This window comes from Scyliorhinus canicula, chromosome 6 (assembly GCF_902713615.1).
Source record: "Scyliorhinus canicula chromosome 6, sScyCan1.1, whole genome shotgun sequence".
In the NCBI taxonomy this organism is placed as follows: Eukaryota; Metazoa; Chordata; class Chondrichthyes; order Carcharhiniformes; family Scyliorhinidae; genus Scyliorhinus; species Scyliorhinus canicula.
In genome coordinates, this window is record NC_052151.1 from 84832153 (window position 1) to 84850600 (window position 18448).

At 44.1% G+C, this 18448-nt stretch overlaps 1 protein-coding gene across 1 annotated transcript in view; it reads right to left on the reverse strand.

Moving 5' to 3' along the window:
• Positions 1-533: 533 nt before the first annotated feature.
• clu (clusterin) overlaps positions 534-18448 on the reverse strand; it is a 58776-nt gene continuing 40861 nt past the window's right edge. The window contains exons 5-9 of the mRNA XM_038799602.1: positions 18051-18438; positions 15425-15553; positions 10908-11128; positions 1692-1906; positions 534-733 (exon numbers count right to left, since the gene is read on the reverse strand). Of these exons, the coding sequence (XP_038655530.1) occupies positions 724-733; positions 1692-1906; positions 10908-11128; positions 15425-15553; positions 18051-18438 (963 nt within the window). The 3' untranslated portion in view covers positions 534-723. The remainder of the gene's footprint in view (positions 734-1691; positions 1907-10907; positions 11129-15424; positions 15554-18050; positions 18439-18448) is intronic.

Consider the following 18448-nt stretch of genomic DNA (forward strand, 5'->3'; position numbering starts at 1 on the left):
TTCTTGTCTGCTTCCACTCTTAACTGAGCACATGAGGAGAAATAGAATAATTGGTGTGAACCTAACACAATTTATTTCCATGATTACCTGTTACATCAATAACTATTATAAATTAATAAGATTTTAAAAACTAATTTCCACATTTAACAATTTATTTCAGATGTAGGTACTAAAAACTAAACGCTGAGCAAGTCATAGACAAAACCCCCTTTCTCTGAACTACTCTCAACCACCCCCCCCCAAACTTTTTTCCCCTCAGTTAAATTATGTCAATAAAATGAAAAACTAATCTACTCGCCCCCAACTGTCCTCAAAGATTGGGTGTTGTTCCTCCAATCCCATCCACCCATTCCTATCAACTCCTTTATTGGAACCCCTGCAATGTGTTTCAAAAGAAACTGTGGTGCATTTCTTTCTCTGCAGATCACAGGCTAAAATGTGCTAAGAGTACATGAAGCCAGCAGTTTATATATGAATCATCAAACAGAGTGAAATGAACTATATTTAAAAGTAAATGACAGCCGTAAATCTTGTTGGTTTCTTCTTGCATACAATAGCATTTATTTAGTAATTCATGTTCAGGGGATTTAGCGTTGTGCAGTCTGCCAGCAACATATTAGTGCAGAGAGATTTTCAGTAGCTTTGTGCTATAAACCTATTTGCTATAACAATAAGGTTTATGGAAGTAGTCTTCAAAGCAGATAAAGCGAGAACTTGCTCCCTTCACGCTTCTCTGTAAAAGAATAAATGAAAGATTATGGACAAATATTCAATATTTAATGTTAATATATATATATATATTTAAAAGTAAATATTCAGACTTGCAGTGTCCATGGTATTTTGCTTCAATACGGAGAATGCAATCATCTGGCCATGTTGCGCCTGAACGGGGATGCGATGCGACCTTTCTGGGGTGTTCTGACAGCCATTGCGCCTTGAGAGCTAACCTACTTTAAGAACCCACTTAACCGTGCTAACACCATATGTAACCAGCTCCTGGCCTCCCCAGGTAGTCCCTAGGCGGACGTTGATTAGCACTGGTCCATACAAATGTGGACCAGATGGATTGTTTCTCATGCTATTTGAGACCCCTGGGTGGAGACAGGGTAGGGTGGCACCTTGGTGTTGGCAGAAGCACTGCCAGGCTGACGCTAAGGATCAGGGCATGAGGGGGGCCATGCCAAAGAGGAATGGGGGGGCGCGAAGGGCCGGTATGAAAGGGCCTCCAGAAGGTTGGGGGTGAGGGGTGTGAAGGTTCTGGAAGAGGGGGGCCAGAAAGGGGATGTGGGAAGGCCCGAATTGGAGGGCCCTCAGCGACCCCATAGCGGGATGTCCTCACTTAGGTGTGGGTGGGGGTAAAGCCCATGTGTGGGAGTGACATTGCCATGGGTGGTGGGTAGGTGTTTTTTGCATTTTACTTATTCTGGCCAACATGACCTTCGAACAGGTTTCCACCAATCTACAACTGACAATATGTATGACCGAAGCAATGAAGATTGATTTTCCCAATCTGCACTCTGTATCAGCTCGCTGTGATTTAAAAAAAAAAAACCCCACCAGGAATGAAACTAAGGGCTTGGGCCATATTCTGCCACTGGACATGCAACGTAAAGTGCAGCGATACTGAACCGCCATTCCATAAAATACATCTCCCCTTCAAATACACCATTGGAAGTAACAGTGATACTCACATGGTCTCCAGCTTATGATCCGATGGGCCGTGTAACATTCTGTTCTCATTGTAGTACTTTAATGCTTGCTGCGCCAGCATTTCTGAGAACTCGGCGTCCTCCATGTTGTTCTGTCCTGGGACCATGAAGGTCAATGGAGGCGAATCAAAGATCTGGACTGTTACAGTGGTTTCGGAATCTTTGGATGGACCATCGTTTGCGGATCTGGACATTATCTGGGAAGGGGGAAAAAAGAGTGGTAAATGGTGTAAGCCAATTCAGTTGAGTCAGAGCCAACCAAATAGCAGTACTTGCTCCTCCCTCAAACAAGAACAGTCAGAAAAGACTAGTGAGCCCAATATTAGTCAACGTAATTCGTATCTTTTTCTGTCATATTTGATCCTTCCATTGATTTCTGTTTATTACCATTCACATATGTCTCACTGCATTTCCTCAGTTCACCAAGGAGGAACTAAATTGTCTGAGCCAAAACACTATGGTCTGTTGGAGCAAAGTGGGATGAGGGGGGCCTCCAGGTTCTCACAACGGCAGGAGCCAGTTCAGGCGGTTGGAGGCCAGGACTCCATGCAGGCCTGGAGGCCCTCCCTGCCTGGATACAGGAACAACCACGTGCGGCCCTGTAGAGTGGTGGCCTTTGGCTGCAAGATTTAAAACAATTGGATAGAGGGCATTTAGCCTCAATTTATCCTCCAGTAGGATAGTGGTCAGCACTGCTACCTCACAGCACCAGAACCCTGGTTCAATTCTGGTCTTGGGTGACGTCTGTGCGGAGACTACATGTTCTCCCCATGTCTGTGTGGGTTTCCTTGGGTGCTCCGGATTCATCCGTCTAAAGATGTGCAGGTTAGATGGATTGGCCATGCTAAAAAAAATTGCCCTTAGTGTCCACACATGTACGTGTTAGGTGGACTACCAGGAATGTGGGTCTAGGTTGCGTGCTCTTTCAGAGGGTTGGTGCAGACTCGATGGGCCAGAAGGCCTCCTTTTCCTCCAGCTTCAATGGTCTGCTTTCCCTCTTTCATAGGACAGCCAATTCAAGGGCCTATCCCTGTAAAAATAACAATGAGTGACTGTTTCCCCCTTTGGCGGTGGGTTTGGGAAGTCACAAGCTGTTTCTCAACACCGGGGGTAAAATCCTGCCCATAGCTCATTGGCCACTTCTCCTTTTCCAGAGTAATAACTAATAACCAACAGTTATTCATCCAAATGAAGGTCTTAACTTGGGAGTTTCAAACAAAAATGAATTCAGCAACAAACATGGATAAAATAGGCACAGCCAATGTGGGAATTACTTTAGGGTCTGAGGAAGATTCTTTCATGTGTGCAGATCGTCATGGTGTTGCTATAGTTCTGCCCATGAATGTGAATTTTAAACTAAACGACACAGACAGGAAGGAGGAAAGGATAATCTTTTGCATCTACACCCATTTGCAAATAATTCTTAAATAATTTGGTTCTATTTGACATTACTTCACAAGTATTTTAAATGAGATGCAAATCAATTCACAGCCTGCAACCATGTTAACATACAGGGTTTGTAATGCACCGCACAGGCATTGACACAAAACACAAAAGGGATTGTTTTAACATCAATGACCGCCTACCAATGAGTCAATGAATTAATGCACCGTCTGGTGTGATAGCGAAATGCTCAAAAAAGGAAAGAAGATAAATAACATGATTTCTATCTGAACATTTGGACTTAGTACATTTGGAGTTAGACGGCACAAAGTCAGCCAAGACTTGCACTGCTTGCCATCCAGTGATCCTTGCTGATTAATGCACCTCTGTGGGTGAAGTTTGTCTGTGCTGCCACCCTTAGTAAAATGGGCTTTAGTTGACCATTCACAGATTTTCCAATTGGAGTTATTTTAAAGCTAATATTAAATGTTTAAAATAAACATTTATTCGGTTACTCAAAGACTGATCACTTAGGACATCACAGTGGTGCAGTGGTTAGCACTGCTGCCTCACAGCGCCGGGGACCCAGGTTCGATCCCAGCCCCGGGTCACTGTCAGTGTCGTGTGGAGTATGCACATTCTCCCTGTATCTGCGTGGGTCTCACCCCCACAACTCAAAGATGTGCAGGGTAGGTAGTTAAATTGTCCCTTTATTGGGAAAAAATGAATCGGGTATTTTAAATTGAAAATAAGACTGATCACTTAAATGAGGTAGCAGAGGGCTACAACTGCCTGTGATGTTGAATGTAACTGGAGTTAATGCCTGCAGTAAAATTCAGAGAAAAAAACATGAGGTTAGTAAAATTAAAATCACTAATCTTCATTAACCTGTATATCTGCCCCAATTTCAAATATTGTTGAATGCTTTCTTTCCTTGAAAAACAAACCTCAGAATGTTTTTCGTAAAGACGTTAACAAAATCAAAGGCCCTGAAATTCTAAAAGTTCTCTTGCAGCGAGTAACTCACATCCTGACTCCCCAAAGCCTGTCCACCACCTACAAGGCACAAGTCAGGAGTGTAATGGAATACTCTCCACTTGCCTGGATGAGTGAAGCTCCAACAACACTCAAAAAGCTCTACACCATCCAAAACAAAGCAGCACGCTTGATTGGCACCCCACCCACCATCTTAAACATTCACTCCCTCCACCACCGAAATAGTGGTAGAAGCATGTACCATCGACAGGTTGCACTGCAGGAACTCACCATGCATCATCTGAGACAGCACCTTCCAAACTTGAGAGTTCTACCACCTTGAAGGAAAAGGGTAGCTTCTCTTCTTCTTAGACATTCCCTTGGTAGTCGCGGATGAGTTGCTTTCACTCTAAAAAGGAGTTCTCAGCAGACTGAGGAATCCAGTGCATAATCTACAGTCTCTGTCACAGGTGAGACAGACAGTGCTTGGAGGAATGGGTGGGTGGGGTTCCTGGATTGCCGTGCACTCCTTTTGCAGTCAACGCTTGGCTTCAGTTTGCTCTCGGCAAGGTGTTCAGCTCCTTCCCAGATACCTTTCCTCCATTTTGGGCGTTCTTGGACCAGGCTGAGCAGGAGGATGGCAGGTGGTGATGATTCAGGCGTAGATGCCTGAGGATGATATGGTGATGTATTCAAATAGTGTTCCCGACGCTCAATGTCGAGAAATGCACTCTGTCACTGATGACAGAATAGGATAATTGCGCCTCGTGTACGAAAAATGTAAAATGTGACTTTTCAGTTGCTGCGCTACTTTCCGATCCTGTCACTGAATTAGCCAGACGCGAATGGAGCAGAAATTCCCAGCCAGAGAGTAGGGATAATGGGCATACATTCCAACTGGCTGTATATGAGCAGTGGTGTCGTCCGAGGGATCTGTGATCCGGACTCAGATTTTCGCTATAGAGTGCAATCCATCCAAATTTACTGACTGTACACAGCTAGGTAGCACCATGAGCAGTGTAGATGGAGCAGAAAAGGGTTGTAAAGAGCCATTGAAAGATGTATTGTGTTCAATGTGGACAAGTGTAGGGTTTGAACAGCAGAAAAATCAATCAGATTTATTTTCTATTTTTTAAATTTAAAGTGCCCACTTTGTTTTCCAATTAAGGGGCAATTTACTGGGACCAGTCCACCTACCCAGCACATCTTTGGGTTGTGGGGGTGAAATCTACACAGACACGGGGAGAATGTGCAAACTCCACATGGCCAGTGACCCAGAGCTGGGATTGAACCCAGGTCCTCGGTACTGTGAGGCAGCAGTGATACCACTGGGCCACTGTACCGCCCCAAATCAGGTTTATTTTCTAAATGGTGTGAAACTTGGACCAGTAGAGAAGCAGAGTGATTTGATTATGCTTTAGCTGTATAAAACTCCAGCTACGTTACATCTGGAGTATTGCATTCAGTTTTGGGCACCATACCACAGGAAGAATGAGTGTTGATGCAAAACAGATTCATCAGAATGATACCTGGGCTGAAAATGTTAAATTACGCAGATGATTGCAGAGAAAGGCTTGCATCTCTGAAGAATATAGGGCTCAATTTTCCGATTTTCAGGCTATGGCCAGAGCCTAGTCTTATGACCAAAAAGTCAGCACCACCCCAGGTGGGGGCAAGCAACCACACCATGTAAAGATCCCGGCTTTATCGGCAGATATGGATGGAGAATTGCTGGGTCCATGGCCGTGCATGTGCACGAGGACCGCGGTGTACAACATGACTCCGATTGCGCCGACTGGCCGGCCAGATAGTGCCGCCCTGTAACTCGCTCTCGTCACCCCCCCCCCCCCCCCCCCCAAGCCCCCCCCCCCCCCCCCCCCCCCCCCCCCCGCCCATGGCGCCACTGGGCACAGTCCGCAGTCACCACACGAGGTCCCTGAAAACTGTGAGCACATGTACTCCACACCTTCGGGAATTCGGCCCATCGGGGCAAGGCCTCAGGTAACGTCACAATGGCGTGCGGCGTACTCAGCGCCACCCCAATTTTGATGTTAAAAACGGATTCTCCGACCAATCGCTGAACGCGATTTCGGCGTCGGCAATTGGAGAATCCAGCCCATAAGATTCTGGTATGGAATAATTGAGTTGTTTAACATGATTAAGGAATTCATTATGGTAGATGGAGATAAACTAGTCCAGAACAAAGGTTGCATGACCTCAAAATTAGATCGAGACTGTTCACCATCGCTTGAACCAAACATGAGCCGGCTTAACCTGATGCAGGAAGACGCTGCCTGCGACCCAAACATCGGCTAACACCCCCAAAATGGTAGAAATCCCATGTGACAACCCAAATGCACCGAAAGATAGACGCGTACTCGTGGAATCCCAGGGCCCAACTGATCACGAACATTCACCCCCCCCCCCCCCCACGACGACCCCAAAATACCAACCAGTGCCCGGGACCCCACCAGAGTGACCCTGAAATTGCAATTAGTGTCCAGGAGCCTGCCAGGTGCACACATTTACCCTTCTCCCATCGGATCCTGGGACCATCCAGAAGTACCCTCTGACCGAGGAAGTGAGGGATATACAACAGTCTATAGGTGAGACTAAAACAATGAGGTTTCAAGACTCCTATCCCAGCAAAGTCCAAGCGATCAAAAACAAGCTGAACAAGCTTAAAGCTAAACGTACCACTCTGGGGAAATAAGGGACTGATGTGTGCTCGGTTTCACAGAGACATGGCTCACCCCTGCCTCACCGGACTGTGCCATACAACCTGACAACTTCTCAATACACCCCGGATGAACCGCACAGTGTCATCAGGCAAAGCAAAGGATGCTCGCCTGTGACGACCTACTGATCCCTGGATCTGGAATATCTGACTGTGAAATGCCGCCCGTGCTACCTTTTACTGGAGTTCACTTCTGCCATCATCACGGTGGTCTACATCCCATCCCAGGCGGAAATGAATACGGCACTTATGAACTGTACACCGCTATAAATAACAATGACACAGAACACCCGGAGGCCTTGTTCATCCAGTCTGCGGACTTCAATCAGGCCACCTCAAGTGTGCACTGCCAAAATTCCACCAACACATCTGCCACCAGGGGCACCAATAATCTTGACCACTGTTCCATAAACGTCCGATCCATCCCTGAACGCACTTCGGAAGATCAAACCACAAGACAGTGCTCCTTCTCCTGGCACACAAGCAAAAACAGAAGCAGGAGAATCCGGTTAAGAAGATCATTCAATGCCGATCCGAAGTAGTAGAAGAGCCTCCTACACGACTGCTTGGAGTCAGTGGACTGGTCCATGTTCAAGAACAACCTGAACAAGTATGTTACCACTGTCACAGACTTCATCAGCAAGTGTGTAGATGATTGCATGCCAAAAAAAGTATTACGTACGTTCCCCAATGTAGTCTCTGGTCATGCATTCAGATCCTACGTGATTCAACTGGCGGATGTGCTCGCGGACATCTTTAACCTCTCTCTACTCCGTTACGAGGCTCCTATCTACTTCAAGAAGACCATCATACTGGTGCTAAAGAAGAACGAGGCAACGAGCCTTAACAACTACTGTCCGGTGGGCTTGACATCTATCATTATGAAGTTCTTCGAGAGGTTGCTTAGGAGACTCATCAAATCCATACTTCCAGAATGCCTTGATCCACCAAAATTTGCATACCGCCATAATCAGTCCACAGTAGATACCATCTCCCTGGCATTACTTATCCCTAGAGCATCTCGACATCAAGGTCTCCTACATCAGACTCCTATTCATTGACTACAGCTCCGCCTTCAACACCATAATCCTAGTCTAGCTCATATCAAAACTCCAAAACCTAAGAGTTGACTCCTTCCTCTGCAACTGAATCCTCAACTTCCTGACCCATAGACTATAATTAGAGGAAACATAACAACACCTCCTCCATGATTGTCTGAAAGGCTGCGGACTTAGCCCCCTACTATACTCCCTACACACACATGACTGTATGGCAAAATCTGACTCCAATTCCATCTGCAAGTTTGCTGATGACATGGCCATAGAGGGTTGGATCTCTAACAATGATGAGTCAGAGTATAGCAGGGTGATAGAGAATCTAGTGGCGTGGTGTAACAACAATCTCTCCATCAACAATCAGCAAAACCTAAGGAGCTGGACATTGATTTCAGGAAGCGAAGTATTGTACACACCCTTGTCTACATCAATGGGTTGGAGATGGTTTACAGCTTCAAATTCCTAGGTGTGCAGATCACCAGCAATCTGACCTGGTCCACCCATGTCGACGCTACGACCAAGAAAGCACAACAGTGCCTATACTTCCTCCGGAAACTAAGGGAATCAGACATGTCCACATTGACTTTTACCAATTTTTTACAGATGCACCATAGAAAGCATTCTATCAGGCTGCATCACAACCTGGTACGGCAGCCCGATAGGTAGCTGTTGACGATTGGTTCTTGTGTCGCTGTGAAAAGTTTTCAAGTGGCGGAGCAGGGCATTACAAGAAAGCAAAAAATTACATTTCATTTTAACATTCAGAACTTCTTGGATATGATGAAACGAAGGAGGGAAAGGCAGTTTAACCTCTTAAATTAATAGCTGCTATCTAATCTTTCCCGATTGTCATCAGAGCTATAATCTGTGCCATTCTGAAGGTGTAGACTGGTATCAAGTGATATTCGAGAGGGTGGGCTGTTGCAGATTACAATGAAAATCTCACACACTGTATTCATTCTTGCAACGAGAAAGCTTCAATGATGTTACTGCAAATAATATCTGCAGATGACTGATTTTTTTACCCCCCATTTTCCAAAATGCCTAGCTGTTTCTGAGAAATTTGTGTTGGGCCAAGCAAGGATGATATGTGATATGGATGGGAACTTGAGGGTGGTGGTGTTCTCAATCATTTGCTATCCTTCTTCTTCTATGCATTTAAATTCCAGGGAGTGAATGTAGTATTTGGGGTACCAATGAAACAGGCAATTGCTGGCTTGGCTCGGTTATAGAAGACAGAGTAGCGGTGGAAGGGTGTTTATCAGCAGAATGGAAATCTGTAGCTAGTGGTATTCCGCAGAGATCAGTGCTGGGACCTCTGTTGTTTGTAGTATATAGAAATGATCTGGAGAAAAATATGGGTGGTCTGATTAGCAAGTTTGTGGATGACACCAAGATTGGCGGAGTTGCTGATAGTGCCGAGGATTGTCAGAAGATACAACAGGATATAGATAGATTGGAGAATTGGGCACAGAAATGGCAGATGGAGTTTATTCCAGACAAATGCAAGGTGATGTATTTGGAGGCTCAAATCTAGGTATGAATTGTATTGTAAATGACTGAACCCTTAGGAATATTAACATTCAGAGGGATCTGGGTGTGCAGGTCCACAGTTCCCTAAAAGTGGCAACACAGGTGGCTAAGGTGATTAAAAAGGCATATGGCACGCTTGCATTCATCAGCCGGAACATATGTGTACAGGAGTTGGAAAATCATGTTGCAGCTGTATAAAACCTTGGTTAGGCTGCATTTGGAGTTTTGTGTGCAGTTCTGGTCACCACATTATCAGAAGGACGTGGAAACTTTGGAGAGAGTTCAAAGAAGGTTCACCAGGATGTTGCCTGGTCTCGAGGGTGTTGGCTATGTGGAGAGGTTGAATACACTAGGATTGTTTTCACTGGAAAGACAGAGGCTGAGGGGAAACCTGATAGACGTCTACAAAATCATGAGAGGCATAGACAGGGTGATTAGTCAGAGGCTTTTTCCAAGGGTGGAATGGCAATTACAAGAGGGTACAGGTTCAAAGTGAGAAGGGGAAAGTTTAAGGGAGATGTGTGGGGAAGTTTTTCCACACAGAGTGGTGGGTGCCTGAAACGTGCTGCCAGAGCATGTGGTGGAATCAGGCACATTAACAACATTTAAGAGGCACCTGGATGGGTACGTCAATAGGGAGGAAATAGAGGGATCTGGACTGAGCAAGGGCAGAAGGTTTTGTTTTCAGTTAGGACATCATGATCGGCAAAGGCTTGGAGGGCCATAGGGTCTGTTCCTGTGTTGTACTTAACTTTGTACTTTGAAGGAAGTGGGAATAGTGTGGGATGGTAGAATTAAGGCAGAGGACCATCCATGATCTTACTGAATAGTGGAGCAGGCTTGGTGGGCAAAATAGCCTTGTTTTGTTCCTATCTCTCATGTTTGAATAGATTTGGAGTTGCACTCATTCCAGCCAAGTTGATGAGTATTCCATTGCAGACCTGACTTATGCCTTTTATGTCACCCACCAAGTTGCTTGCTATAAAATACCTGCTCTTGTAGTCATTATATTTATGTGATTGATTCACTTCAGTTTCAGCTCAATGATTACTCCTCCAGGATGTTGATGGTAGAGGCATTCAACAATCACAATGCTATTGAATGTGAAGGGAAGGTGATTAGACTTTCCCTTGCTGGAGTTGGTCATTGCCTAGCACTTGTACGGCATGAATGTTACTTCTCACATATCAGCCCACGCCTAAATACTGTCTAGGTCTTGCTGCATGCAAATACAGAAGACTTCATTATCTGACAAATTATGAATGGGATCGAACTGTGCTGAATCATCAGTGGACATCCCACCTTTGACCCTCTTAATGAAGCAGATGAAGATAGTTGGGCCTTGGGCACAAATTGTTTTGGCTCTTAACCACATTTGCTCTTGCTTTTGGGATCAGAAAAATTATACTGATGTTTCAAACTGGTTGCTCTTTGTTGATATACAACTTATTTTTCTGGCCTTTGATCTTTGAAAGTTTGGATACCCCATCATCTGTATCTGCCCTTCAAACTCACAGCTTTAACATGAAATGATCCATCGGGGCTCTGCGTATAATTTGCCAGTTTAGACACCCATCCAAACTGTTTGTTCAGCAGCTCTAACTCCTTTGTGCTGTTTTCCATCCTCTTCTGAAATTCTTTCATTAGACCGTCATATTTCTTTGTAAAATGCTCTGCCATTGCCAAAGCCCCTTCAAACGCCTTTCGTAAAGGTTTGTGATCCACATCAAAACACTCTGAAATGAAGAGGAGAAAAACAAATGAGTCATAGAGAAATCCTAATCATTAAAATAACGTCATGCAGCTTATTATTAATAGATGGGTGACTGTTCATAATTCTACTTTGTTGATGTCCAATTTGGAAACTAGCAGGGTGAAGAAACTGGGTAAATGTCTGACAAAAAGGTCCCCCTCTATAATAAACAACTTTTGTTATGCCAAATCTTGTTATTCCATGGCATGACTTATCTTTCAAACAAATTGCTAAATAATTCCCTGCTTTCCAATTACAGTACTTTATAATAGGATGGGCCAGGACTGCTCCTGCAGTTTTAAAAAATGTTTTGTTTGGTTAAAGCAAGGCGGATCACAGTTCAGAGCAGAATTGTATTATACAATAACTTATTTTCTATTCACTTATATTGGTTTTTCTAGTTTCAATGTATTCATTTTTATCTAACTTGCTTCTTTCATAACCATTACATCATCTAACTCTGTCAGCATAACTCTATCTCCTTCTCCAGCTAATGCCTATCTATCTTAAATACAATACCTCAACAGCTCCCTTATGCTTTAAACATTATGGTTTTCTTTATTTATGTTCCAATATATTACTTCCAGTTCATCCATCTATATGAGAGGATGTTTGATTGTAAATGAATTGTCCATAAAAGATTTATTAGTTTAAAATATTTTGGTATAACGCCGTTCACGTCAGGACACTGGATATTCATGTAGGCAAATTCAGCAGGCAAATACACACAGCAAGGCAAGGTCTCACAGAACAGCAACGAGAAAATGGTGCAGCTAATCTGTGTGAGTTGATGGATAAATGCTGACTGGACTAATGATCGAGCTCCCCTGCTCTTCTTTAAATCATATAATTAAATCATTTACATACATCTGAGCAGGCAGTTTAGTGACTCAACAAAGATGGTGGGCGAGATTCTCTAGCCTCCTCGTGGCATGTTTCTTGGCAGCGGGAGGCAGCTCGTCGTGGTCCAGCGGCAGAATCTTCAGGTCACACAGCCGTCAATGGGAATTGCCACTGAATCCACCCTACGCTGCTGGGAAGTGGGAGTGCGCTGTTGGCAGGACTGGAAGATCCCACCACCTGTGTGAACAGCCTGATACCGCCAATACACCAAGGCAAAATGTGATGCAAGGGATAAACCCTGCGAAATGCCATGATGATTTTATAATAAATCGCCAATTGCACGCAAGTCCCAAATGGTGGTGCAGTACCTGGTATGGTAATTGACAGAGGTACCGGAATTAGCAAAGTCCTCCTTACTAACCTCTGGGGTCTTCTGCCAAAATTGGTAGAGCTGTCCCACAGACTAACCAATCAACAACCTAACATAGTCATGCCTTATGGACAATGTAATTTATCTTTTTAATATAAATTTAGAGTACTCAATTTTTTTTTTCCAATTAAGGGGCAATTTAGCGTCACCAATCCACCTAACCTGCACATCTTTGGGTTGTGGGGGTGAAAACCCACGCAGGCATGCCCATTTACTCTAATCTAATTTCCCTGAACTTTCATCTATATAATATAATGCAGATAGCTGGTAGCATTTAATATCATACTTCATTCAAATATTTTTTTTCTATTGGACAGACACAAAATAGGTTCATAAATAACAGCATAATAATAAACGGCTGACTTTAGAATAACTAACAATGAAGTACAAATGCTCTCTGGTTGCAGCTACTGCTCTAGAAATAATTCCTCCCTTAGAGCGGAGTTCAGAGATTTGCTTTAAGGCATGGATTCCTGGGCTGAGAAAGAAAAGGTCCATGATGTTCTATGTAATTATCGCCACACATCACATCACGCTCAGGCTTCTGACTCAGACACGTGAGAGATTTGAAATGTAGCATTTGTCATTTTCATGATTTTGATATTTGCCAAGGATCAATTTTAAAGTCAATTTCTTTCCTGCCAAAATTGAAAATGGCTGGGTGGATGTGCTTAATTGGTTTAAATGCAAACAACAACAATTACATGGACATGAACAGACAGACAAGGAGAGCAGTTAATAATTTAGCAGACATATAATTTTGGTCACAGCAATTTTCTTTCCCTTCATCGCCACCTATTTTTTAATGTAGAGACCACCACCCTGGCAATTCCTCAATATTGCACAAGAAGAATTTCAGTTAAGGTATGATGAAATGCATTTTAATTGGAAAGGACTTGCACTTATATCAGCAAATACATAATGACTCAATAATTTGTTTACAAGAAGTTGAAAGTTATGATGGGTTAATAATGGCCAGTAGACCAAGAAAACACTCTTGGTTGTTTTTGGAAGGCACCAGGGAGTCTTTTACACCCACTTGAAAGAGCAGTGAGACCTTGGTTTACCATCTCATCCAAAGGCAGTTCAGAACTTGCTCCATGCTGCAATGAAGCGTCAGTCTGGGTAGCACGCTCAAGTCTCCAGAGTGGGATTTGTACCCATGACTTTCTGAGGCAGGAATGTGTCACTAAGCCAAGGTTAATATCTAAAGGAACATCTGTTTGCTCAATCACCTGTGTGTAACAGGAAGGAGCATTTCAGTGTGACCCTGGCAGGCTTGGAAGGCTGGCTAACAGCTGAATGTAGTTATTTTAACAACTTTTTTGGAAAATAATTGGTAGCAAAGAAATATCAAAACATAATAAATTAAACGCACTGTAAATATTCTCTTTGAGTCTAGATCCAATAGGCCCTGGTCCTTATATTTCACGGGGGTTCTCTCAGTCTCTCACCAGTGTTATGAGCGAATGCTACAGAGTTTTAAAATTGAAATAGCCATAGAAACATAGGCTGGAATTTACCGCCTGTTCACCCCGGCAGGATTTTCCAGTCCCACCGATGGCGCAGCCCGCCTCAGTTCTCCTGGCGAGATGAGGGGTGCATTCAGTGAGAAATCCCGTCGACAATGACAGGACCAGAAGATCCTGCGGACGGGCCACCTCTGTCACTGAAAAACACTCAGCCGGTTGCGCAGAAAATCCCACCCATAGAGATTTGCAGCTCTGAATGAGGCCCTTTGGCCCATCGTGTCTGCACTGACCATCAAACACCTAACTATTCTAATCCTATTTTCCAGCACTTGATCCATAGCCTTGAATGCTATGATATTTCAAGTGCTCATCTAAATGCATACGAGGGTTCCTGCCCCCACCACCCTTTCAGAAAGTGACCTCCAGATCCCCACCCTAGCCTTCTTTATTCATTTAGGGGATGTGGGCATCACTGGCTGGGCCAGCATTTATTGCCCATTCCTGAGGGCATTTAAGAGTCAGCCACATTGCTGTGGGTCTGGAGTCATGTAGACCAGACCAGGTAAGGGTTACAGACTTCCTTCCCTAAAGGACATTAGTGAACCAGATGTGTTTTTAAATGGAAATTGACAATGGTTTCATGATCATCATTGGACTTTTAATTCCAGTTTTTCACATTAAATTCAAATTCTACCATCTGCCCTGGTGGGATTCGAACACTGGTACCCAGTGCATTAACCTGGATTACTAGTCTAGTGACAATGCCACTGGGCCGCTGCCTGGGTGAAAATACATTTCCTCAAATGCCCTCCAAATCTCCTGCCCCTTACCTTAAAACTATGCTCCCTGGTTATTGACACCTCGACTAAAGGAAAAAGATTTCTTCCTATCTACCGTACCTATGTCCCATAAGTGCTCCCTCAGCCTTCTCTGCACTCAGCAAACAATCCCAGCCTATCCAGCCTCTCATAGTAGCCGAAACGCTCCAGCCCAGGCAATGTCCTTGTAAATCTCCTCTGCACCCTCTATAGTGCAATCACCACCAGGTGACCAGAACTGCACACAGTACTCTGGGTATGACCCGAGGAACATTTTATACAGCTCATCATAATCTCCCTGCTCTTATGTTCTATGCCTCGGTTAATAAAGGCAAGTATCCCTTATGCCTTCTTAACCACCATATCTACGTGTCCTGTTGCCTTCAGTGATATTTAGACATACACCAAGGTCCCTCTGGTCCACTCCTAGTGTCCTGCCATTCATTGTGTATTTCCTTGCCTTGTTAGTCCTCCCAAATGCATTGCTTAAAGCCCAGAAGGATTTCACTTGCGGTTCAATGTGAATTTAAATTGGATACTAGCTAATAGAAAGCAGTGTTTTTACCTCAAAGAACATTTGTTTTTCAATTGCTGAAAACCTATTAAAAGTAGCAAAACAAAAAAACTACATCCACTCCCCTGAAACAAAAAGGGCTTTTCTTAGTTTCTTTCCTTATCTTCTTTCACAATTTAATCACTTGAAAGCTATTATTTACCTAAGGACATCAGTTCCTTGCATTTTTCACACTTGTCTGAAAGTTTCATGCATCCCGAGGAGTTCCGACGTATTTCACGGCAGATGAACTGATCTTGTCCTTCTGTTGAATTTGTCACGTTCTGTCCATCTATTAAAAATGAAATTAAATTATTAGTAAAAACAAAAGAAGTTTTCATGGGAATGAGGATAAATCAGCTGCGTTAGTAAATGCTTCTGCGGCACTAAAACTGGTCATTTAGATCAATAGGTTGCACTGCTGTTTTACTTTTCACAAAAGCTTCCTGCTGTTCCACTTTATCTAACCCCATCAACATATCCTTCCTCCTCATGTGCTTATCTAGCTTCCCCTTAACTTTGCCACAACTACTCCTTGTGGTAGGAAGTTCAACATTCTAACAACTTTCTGGGTATAAATAGTTTCTCCTGAATTCCCTATTGGATTCATTAGTAACTAGCTTGCTTGTTATGGTGGCACATGCAAGTGGAAACATCTTTTCTATGTCTGCCCCATCATAGCCCTGAAGACCTCTGTCAGGCCACTCCTCAAACCTCTGCTTTCTAGAGAAAACAGTCAACGTCAATCTGTCCTGACAGGAATGACCAACCTAATAATTTTAGTAAATCTCTTTTTTCACCTTATCCAGTGCCTCAATATCTGTTTTATAATATGGTTTCCATCTGTTCACAGAACTGCAAAATGTAATCTAACAAGTGTATTACACCCCTATTGAAATGAAACTCTGTGGAATTTGTACGTTTCTCCCAGTGTCTGCGTGGGTTTCCTCCGGGTGCTCCAGTTCCTCCCACAGTCCAAAGATGTGCAGATTAGATGGATTGGTCATGCAAAAATTGTCCCTTAGTGTCCAAAGAGGAGAAGGTTAGGTAGATTGACCATGCTAAATTGGTCATTAGTGTCCAAAGATGTGCAGAGATTGAGGTTGCGATTTAACAGAAAGTGAAACAGAGTCCCGTGTCGGGCATGTTTAGCCGGGTGTTTCCCGACACTGGTAAAGCAGAGAATAACCTCGCTATTAAATGGGACTCTGCTTCATTTCTGGGCCTCGGTGAGGAACTCCCCACTGAGGACGTACTTAGTCTCATTTCCAGCACTGACGAGTTCCTGCAGGAAGAGATCGTAAATGTCGCCCTAATCTCCGAACCCCCCCTACCACTTTATCTGGACCCCCTTCCTCCCCAATGAGGGTGTCCTCGAGATCACGCACCCCACCTCATAAGGGCACCCCTGGGCCCGATCCTCGGCGTGAGCAAGATGTCATCCAGGCATCTTGGCACTGCCAGACTGGCCAATGCCAGGGTTCCCACGTGGCACTGCCAGGGTACCAAGCTGGCAGTGCCACAGTGTGGGTGGCATCACCCTGCCCCGAGCCCGACCAGCCAGGGGCCCCCCGATCGCTTGGGCGAGTCCCTCCCCCAAAGTGGCCTGGCCCACGTAGATGGAGACCAGTGCTAAACGGTGCTTGCTCGGGCTCTTCAATGTATGGTCGTTAGATCCCGCATCTTGGGTAACTCTGGCATGAACATATTCAAGTGAGCCTGACTGCAATACCCATTGTGGGTGGGAGTGAGATTGTGACGCCAACACGAGATCTCATTAAATCTTGTGAGGCATAAAAACCGTTAAATCTCCGGAGAGGCCTCTCACGAGATTTAACAGCCTCGTCGTGCCAGTAGATCGTAATGGATGGCAAGTCATATTTGTGCCACAATGCCAGGCAATGACCATCTCCAACAGGAGACCATAATGTGGAGATGCCGGCGTTGGACTGGGGTGAGCACAGTAAGAAGTCTTACAACACCAGGTTAAAGTCCAAGAGGTTTGTTTCAAACACTAGCTTTCGGAGCACTGCTCCTTCCTCAGGTGAGGAAGGAGCAGTGCTCCGAAAGCTAGTGTTTGAAACAAACCTCTTGGACTTTAACCTGGTGTTGTAAGAGACCATAAGATATAGGAGCAGAATTAGATCATTTGGCTCATTGGGTCTGCTCCGCCATTCAATTATGGCTGGTATGTTTCTCGTTCCCATTCTCCTGCCTTCTCCCCGTAACCCCGATCTTCTTATTGAATCAGGAACCTATCTATCTCTGTCTTAAAGACAGTCCGTGACTTGGCCGCGACAGCCTTCTGCAGCAATGAGATCCACAGATTCACTACCCTCTGGCAGAAGAACTTCCTCCTTATCTCAGGTTTTAAAGAATTGTCCTTTCGGTCTGAGGCTGCGCAGGTAATTTCTGATCATTTGAAACGGGGTGCAGCCGAACACTTACAAAAGCAAAAAATGCAAAGAGTTGGAGATTCTTTACACCAGGAGTTCCCACTTCCGAGGCTAACTCAGGATTCTGTGGAAAGTGGAATAACCATTTAAAATCTGGCAAGTTCCTTTATATGCAGATGCTCCAACTGGACCATTTTCCGATATTTAACAAGCCCAGACAAATCTGGGATATTCAACAGGTTATGGGCACTTTTAAGACTACACAGATTTGGCACAGTCCACTTTCTAACTCATTAACTTGACAGCAGTCTAAGTAGTTTCTGTAAAGAGTTGTAAGGTATCGTTCTTAAACAGACTTTATTAAGGCCAATCCTACCCCCAGATATTTCTTACCTAAATCGTGAAAAATTTCCCTGTCTAATTCAGCATCATGCATAATTCTGTGGAATTTCTCAAACATCCGCTGAGTCATCTCGAAGAAAGTGGAAAGAATCCCGTGGCTGTTAAACATGGAAGGTTTAAACGGGGAAAGGGATGAATCTGGAAACAAAGAAAACTGCTTCGGGAACATTCCAAAGTTGTTGACGGGACGCTCAACCAATTTATCTGTTCCATCAAAGGCCCTCATGCTTTCTCTGAACATTTCATCGATGTCTTCAAACTGTCTTTCAACATGTTCAAATCGTGCACCCTGCTCTGCATTTTTTTCAATCAGTGAATTGAATTTATTCCCATTCAGCCATACAGAAAGCAGAGGTGTTTCATTAAAGAATCTTTCTACCTGTTGAAAA